Source organism: Babylonia areolata, chromosome 8 (assembly GCF_041734735.1).
Source record: "Babylonia areolata isolate BAREFJ2019XMU chromosome 8, ASM4173473v1, whole genome shotgun sequence".
NCBI lineage: Eukaryota > Metazoa > Mollusca > Gastropoda > Neogastropoda > Buccinidae > Babylonia > Babylonia areolata.
Genome location: NC_134883.1, coordinates 35,444,535 through 35,452,680, shown reverse-complemented (window position 1 = coordinate 35,452,680; position 8,146 = coordinate 35,444,535). Strand labels below are relative to the sequence as shown.

Sequence of the window (8,146 nt, the reverse complement as noted above, 5' to 3'; positions counted from 1 at the left end):
GTCTCTTGTTGTGCACACTATGATTCTGTAGCTTTCGGATTGTCTGCAAGAGCCTTTTGTTTCTTTGTTCTGTTCCTTAATGTTTCTGCCCTTTTCTTTTTTTTTAACACACACACACTAAACAAAACCTCTCTCTCTCTCTCTCTCTCTCTCTCTCTCTCATGTCACCTGATCACCCTCAAAATGAAAAAAGGCCACGATGCAATAGAGGAACTCTTGTCAGCAGACATGAAACATTTCGATCTGATCCATCATGTTGCTGAAAATGAAGTTGGACTTGACATAAATAGGAAGAAGGTAAGTGTTAACATCACTAGCACTGAATTTGAGGTCAGTTTTTTAATACGTCATCTGCAGAAGTAATAGACACATTCGTGATACGCAAACTTACAACAACACTCTGTGCAAAAAATTGTATTTCTTTTACACATGCACTTTATTGTGTATTGAACAAAATATCACATATTTGCTTATGCAAACGGAAAATGTTCTTATCTGAACTATATACAGATTGCTGTGTAAGGGTAAAAAAAAAGAAAGAAAAAAAAGAACGCCCTTCTTTAAATAAAAATCCTTCCTTGAAAAAGTATTTTGAGTGTTTGATCGTTTCTTCATTTTCAGAAAGATAGTACATGTTAAATATTTATTTTATTGGAATATATTCCTCAAATATTGAAGCGTTCTTGTGACTTTACAAACATAAATGTGAAACAGCAATTGTTCCATGTAAAACAGTAAGACATGAAGCATCATGTGTAGACTAATTATAATTAATTTCAGGCATCATTCACACTTCTTACACCTGCCTTATAAGAGTGTTCATCACTTTCAGCACACATAACAAATAACAAGTGTATGCTAAAAAAAAAATAATAATAATGTCCATGAAAGTTCTAACCATGCACCACCACCAGATTCTGTGATGTGCACATTCACACCCTTTCTGCTTTCTTACAGGAAAGTCTGTGATTCTTGGAGCTTCATTGTTGTTTTTAGTCGAAAGTTAAAAAAATATGGTGATTATCTCACAACTAGTTCCCAAGTATGCGCAGTGAAGCAGGAATGGCTGCTGTGCACCAAAAAGCCTCTTCTGTTGTGTCACTGTGTACACTGAAGATGTTGATGCATATGAGGAAGTGACAAGTCTGTGATTCCAGCCACCCCCCACCTCCTACCCCCCAACAGCACCCCCCCCCCCCACACACACACACACACACACACATATCCCTTCCCTCTCAACCCCAAGTCATTAACAAAAAATTTTGTAATAAATAAATAAAAGAGTAGTAAACAAAGAGACTGAAACATCTGTGTAGGACTTGACCAATACTTCAGTAATGGTTCTACCTTCCCCCTCCTTTCAACATGATCTCCCCCACCCACACTATCTCCACCTTCCCCATTCATAACCTATTCCTTGTCCATCCCCTTATCACCACCTTCTCCATTTTCCGTACTACCCCCTCCCCTAAAAAAAGGAAGAAAGAAAAGAAATGAAGAGAAAAAGAAGGCAGGACTGAGGTAGGGAGGCAGGAGTTTATCGGGTGGTGGTGTTGAACTGCATGAAGTAGGAGGCGGTGGGGGGGTTGGTGTACACCTCCTTGTCCAGGAAATCCAGGTGTGCCTTCTGCTCCAGGGCCAGGCGCCGGTTCTCGTCCGCCTGCTGTTTCTCCAGGTCCTTTCGCTTCCGCTCCATCTCTCGCTCCAGCAGCAGACCTGCCCGCGCGTTGGCGTTCTGCTGACGCTCCCACTCCTTGTTCCGCAGCTCCTCTTCCTGACGCAGCCGCTGCAGCACAGAAAGGAAGAACAAAGCTTGCATTATCAGTGTTATTATCATTGTTGCTTACCACACAGGGCCGGCCATATTATCCAGGCTGAAAACATTGATCCTGTAGAACTTGAGAAATTAAAAAGAATGAAACACAGAAAAAGAAAAATAGGCAAAAGTACAGTTACATTCATTCACATAAATTTAGGACATGACAACATGAAGACAGAACAAGCAAAGCAGATCTTCCATTCTAGCTGTAAACAAACCTATTTGTTCATGTGCTAAAACAAAGATTTCATTGGTAGCATCACTGACAAAAAAAATGAAATACAAATTTGAGAAATGCTTATATGGAAGATGTCATCCAAACTTGTTAATCTTAACCACTCTCCATTCATCCAACACCATTCCCTTCTTGAACTCATTTCATACAAACCTCAAACACCAGCTACCCCCACCCCTACCTCCACCCCCCCTCCCCTTTTTTTTTTTTTTTTTTTTTTCAATCCAGATGTTGGGTGGCATATATGGTTCAGTCCACACACTTCTGACAACCCCTTGAAACTGAAACAGGAATAGAATTTCATGTCACACAAACCTCATTCTCCATTCTCTGCCGCTCCTGGTCATTGCGGATTTTCTCCAGCTGCTGTGGTGTCATGCCCTTCCAGCGGTCAGGGATGACGCGGTGTGGGCCAAAGGCACTCTGGGAGACTGCGGGGTTCTCAGTCAGGATGTCCCCATAGATGTGATTGGCTATTTCTGTAAGGTTGTCATCCAGATCCTGCTGCTTCTTCAGGCGCTCCTTCTCTTTACGTTCACGGTCCTGTCAACCAACACAAACCAGTTAGAAGCCAGTGGTAGTGCATTGGCCTTTCTGATATCTGAACCATCATTTGTAATATAAAATGGTGTTGATATTTTTCTAAACTGCTGTACACAAAACTGATTTACCCTGTGACAAGACCACTAAATGTGAATTATGTATGCAAAAAAACGTTTTTCCCATATTTTATTCTATTCAGTCATTGCATGTGTTGCTTTTGGAATCGGAGGTTCTGCTCCCTGGGTGTGCTCATTGTCAGTTTGGTTATCCATTCTCTATTCCATGTTTTCTGGTAAAGATTGAGAACTTGGTAATAAAATTTCAGCCCTTTATATGTTTGTAAGAGTGTACAAACGTGTGTATGTGCTTGTTCAGCCACAGTCACACACAACACATATATACACATACACCCACATTGGAAGCACTCATGGATGCGTGTACACACACATGAGCGTGTGCACACAAACACACACACTTCACACACCTGAGCAGCATTGAAGTCTTTGGTGGCCATCTCAATGGCTCGCCGACAGTCTTGCTCTGCCTTGGCCAGGTCACATGCCCGCTCATCCAGTTCCCGCATCTTGAGATCGTACAGTTTGTCTGCCATATCCTGGTTCTGTTTGGCTTGCTCCTTTTCTTGCATCTGTTCACTGAACCAGTTGCGAGCTTGCTCAGCTTGGAACTTCGATCGTGCCTGAAAGAACACAACATCCTCTTGAATCATATCAATCAATTCATTGTCTGAAACAGTCTACAGAAATTTGCTTTCAGGCTTGTCATAAGAAGAAAAAATGAATATTGAAAGACAGGCACAATAGCCGAGTGGTTAAAGCACTGGACTTTCAATCTGAGGCAAATCTCGGTAATGGCACCTGGTGGGTAAAGGGTGGAGATTTTTCCAATCTCCCAGGTCAACATATGTGCAAACCTGATAGTGCCTGAACCCCCTTCATGTGTATATGCAAGCAGATCAAATATGCATGTTAAAAATCCTGTAATCTATGTCAGTGTTTGGTGGGTTATGGAAACAAAAACATACCCAGCATGCAAACCCCTGAAAACGGAGTATGGCTGCCTACATGGCAGGGTAAAAACGGTCATACACGTAAAAGCCCACTTGTATACATATGAGTGAACGTTGGAGTTGCAGCCCATAAACAAAGAAGAAGAATACTGAAAACATTTTTTTAAGCATAGAAAAAAGCAACGATAATTCCACCTTAAGTATAATCACATAAGCCAATGATCTTTGAACTGACATGTGAGAACTGTAAAAGCGAACAGAAAAAAGTTTTGCAATGGTGTGAACTGAAAATGAAAGGAAAAAAACATGAATACATGTAAGCCCATGCAGCATTTTGTAAACTGTACATATTCAATGTTTGTGTTTACTTTCGCCATCAGCGCTGCAGTCATTGTGGAATCAGAGTCCACTTACAAGATGGTATGATCGCATCGCTTCTTCTTCTTTGTAATAAAGATATTAACTCTAACTTTGAAATACATACACATACACACACACACACACACACACACACACACACGTGCGCATGCATAGAAAGATGTTATCCTTTTTTTTCTTTCTTTTTCAAACAAAACTTAAATCAATCATTTTCTATATGTAACACACACACACACACACACACACACACACACACATACATGCATGCACACACACACATGCACACACACTTTCACTTACTTCCATGTGTACACAGTAATTTCTTTCCACCCCTCAATTTTTTTCCTACCCTCGTCTAATATCACTTCAGTGAAAAGATGTTAAACTAAAAAATGAGCACACACACACACACACACACACACACACACACACACACACACACACACACACATACCCTACCTTTCCATTGAGATCTTCACCATCAAATTTCTGAAGAGAAGAAATCCCACATCGTGGATCATCATCATGAACTCGTGCTGGTTTGTCTTTCTTCAGTGCATCAGGGTCGTAAAGGTCAAACTCGCGCCGTGATGATGGCTGCTGATGAAGGGATCGGAACTCATTTTCAGCACGAGCCAGAGCACGAATGTCTTCCTCTTGACGCTTCTGGAGCATCTCAGCAATCATGTCATTCCTGACTGCATCAGCAGCTGTAAACAAAAGGACGAACAGGAGTTATGTTTGGAATAGAATGGATTGGAATAGAATAGAATATGTCTTTATTACTAAGTGTACCGGGGTCACAAGGAATATTGGGGGGATAGTACATAACAAGATATAAACATAAATCGAAAATCATACACAAACACAGATACAGTAGAAATTAGGATACATACAAGTGCATATCAATATAAAAACTTGTGCATACTCACACATGCACGCACTGCACACACACACACACACACACAGGCACACACACACACACACACAAACTCTTTCTTTCTCTCTCTCTCTCTCTTTCTCACACACACACACACATACACACACACACACGTTTGAACAGAAGCTGCATATTACATGTGGATGTGGTTGATGACTAGATCTTCAGGTAGATGGTTGTTGATTGCACAGTTCTATTTATCATACTGGACTTGTTCGAGAGACAGGGCACTGACTGGGGAAAAAGCGATTGGCAAAGCGATTGGCTTTCGTCCTTATACTTCTGTACCATCGACCAGAGGGGAGCATCTCGAAAATCCCAAAAGCTGGATGTGATTCATCCTGGCTGATTGATTTTGCTTTTTTGATTAGCTGCTTATAATATATGTCTTCTAGAGAAGGTAGATCAGCCCTGGTAATCTTGGTGGCAGTTTTTATGATTCTGTTAAGGGCTGCAACTTCTGCCTTGGAAATGTTTCCGTACCAAACAGTAATAGCGAAGGTTAGCACACTTTCAATGATTGCTCAGTAGAAATCAACCATGATTTCTTTTTGAATTCTGAACTTTTTGAGGTGCCAAAGAAAGTACAGGCGCTGTTGTGCTTTCTTAACAAATTTTTCCATATTTTTCTCCCATTTCAAATTGTTGGAAATGATCAGTCTGAGAAATTTAAAGTCGCTGATGATCTCTACTTGCTTGTCTTTAATGACAAGTGGTAAGGGGTCAGATCTGGTCTTCCTGAAATCTAAAATTAATTCTTTTGTTTTTGATATGTTGAGTTCTAAGTTGTTTTGATCACACCTGCTGACAAGTTCCAGTACTTCTTCCCTATATTTTGACTCATCACTGTTCGTAATCAGTCCTTCTAGAGTAGTATTGTTGGCAAATTTGACCATGATATTACATTCATTTTGAGTTGCACAGTCATGTGTGAATAGTGAGTACAACAGTGGGGATAGAACATATGCCTGTGGGGTGCCTATGTTGAAAATGCATGTGGAGGAGGTGAGGTCACCAACTTTAACAACTTGCAGTCTGCATCTTAGAAAATTTATGATCCATGCACAAATTGATTCAGACAGCAAGAGATCTTTCAGTTTAAAATATAGTTTTGATGGCACTGTTGTGTTGAACGCAGAGCTGTAGTCAATGTAAAGGATCCTGGCACAGCTGTTAGGATTTTCGAGATGTCTGAGGACATGGTAGAGACCTATGCTAATGGCATCTTCAACTGATCTGTTAGCTCTATAGGCGAAGGTAAAGAAGGTAAAATAAACTGTGATCCAAACCCACTGCAAATATCAATGTGCTGATCAAAGAGACACTGAGATAATATATTTGTTGGTACTGGATGCATTTGAGTAGTTCATGTAAAACATTCATCACAAGAGTTGTCATTTTCTATGTAATTCTAATACTTCATACATACATGTATAAATACCATCTCCAAATAATGAAACACATTTACATGGCAGAGAGTTAAAGGAAAACATTATGTAATAAACAGATTCTGATTCTGATATGAAATAGTATACTTATCAGACATTGGCAAGACTAAAATAATTTAACATTTTATTCAAAACAAAGAACAAAACAGTTTTTACTATGATCATTGCTGCTTATAGTCAAACCAACTGCACAGGGCCATATCAGGACTGCCCAACTACACAAATGTCCAACTGCATTAAACACAAAACTGTCATACATGAAAAAATCATTAAGATAAATCTACAAAACACAGTTCATGACACATTATTTTAACCATTTAGCTCCTTTGGGCAAATAAGACTGTGCTGTGCTGAGGACGTCAGCCCTTCCGCTTAATTTATCATCCCTAGATTACAAAAGCATAAACAAGGAAGAAAAAACAATTCTTCAATGACAAATACATAAAAAGGCCATATAGGTTGATAACTGCAGAATGGACAGCTAGTGCCAATCCCAGTGTTTACAATGTCATTACCTAATCGCGAGAGCAAAACACTACAGACAGAATATCACAGACAGCAGAAAAGAGAAAAAAAAAGTGTCAAGGCTTGCTCAAAAAAGAGAGAGGGAAATGGACTGGGAGGGCAGAAAAAAGATACATCAGCAAAGAAAGAAAAAAAAAGGCAGAAATAAAGAGACTTAGAAAGCAATAGAAATGAGGAAATTTATGTCACAGAATTTTTAGAAGGTGGGGATGCTATTTATACTGAAAGACCCCCAACATCCTATGGGGTACAAAAACAGTTACCAAAAGCTTCATGACGCCTCCTCTCATATTCCTCATACTGCTTTTTGTCAAAGATCTGTTGGTCTATGGCCTGTCTGTCTACCTGTAAAGGAAACAAAATGATCAGGTAGAGACAAATTAAAATTACAAACATTCTAGACTTGTAATTCTCCATATGTGGGGATATCATAACTCTACTGACTATGGATCCAACACAAGAGCACATATCTACAAATTTACACTACTGTACATAAACCCTTTCTCTCCATGGATGCATACACATTAAAGGATGGATGCACATATAAAATTGTTTTGGTATTATTTATATTGCCATTTGATCCACATTCTATAATTTTAAAAAGTAAAAACATGGGCAAGATTTCTTGAAAGCTAGGACCACTGAATTAAAACGGGCATAACAAAAACAACATTCCAATGTTGTAAAACTTTCATGAATATTTCATAATTCTGTGTTCCAATTCATTGACCAATTAATGCTGCCAGCAAGTCTGGATCAAAATTACAAATAAAATAGATACTTCCAGGGGATCATGTCACACACACACACACACACACACACACACACACACTCATATGCACACACAGTTTGACACACAAGTCCATTGTTATAGTTCCACAATAAGATAACGGAATTGTTTGTATCAAATCATCATAAGAAATGCAACATAGTCACGAATCAAACTCAATCTGTTAGCTCGAGGGGGGGAATGCAAGGAGTTATTGAGAGGAACCAGAAAACACTTACCCCAATTGTTCTAGTTTTGGCGTTGAATATTCTAGATTTTCTCTCCTCCTCCATCTGACGGCGGCGTTCTATCGCCGCCGCCTCCTTGTAGTCGACAGGGAGGTCGAGTTTATACATTTTTCTTGTTTACTGATCGAAGTTGGAGTCTGAAACACCAGCTTCCCTTCGTGAAATCACCAACCACAGCAAAGCCGTCGTCAAGATTACGCGTTGTCAGGCACAG

General features: G+C 39.7%; 1 protein-coding gene across 1 annotated transcript; it reads right to left on the bottom strand.

The window, feature by feature from the left end:
* Positions 1–545: 545 nt before the first annotated feature.
* Positions 546–8,134, bottom strand: LOC143284767 (RIB43A-like with coiled-coils protein 2). Its single transcript, XM_076591737.1, has 6 exons — positions 7,924–8,134; positions 7,179–7,260; positions 4,462–4,712; positions 3,082–3,294; positions 2,370–2,597; positions 546–1,786 (listed from the first exon to the last, which is right to left on the bottom strand). Exons 1-6 carry the CDS (start codon positions 8,038–8,040, stop codon positions 1,538–1,540), a joined length of 1,140 nt encoding a protein of 379 aa, XP_076447852.1. The 5' UTR covers positions 8,041–8,134; the 3' UTR covers positions 546–1,537.
* Between the last annotated feature and the right edge of the window lie 12 nt (positions 8,135–8,146).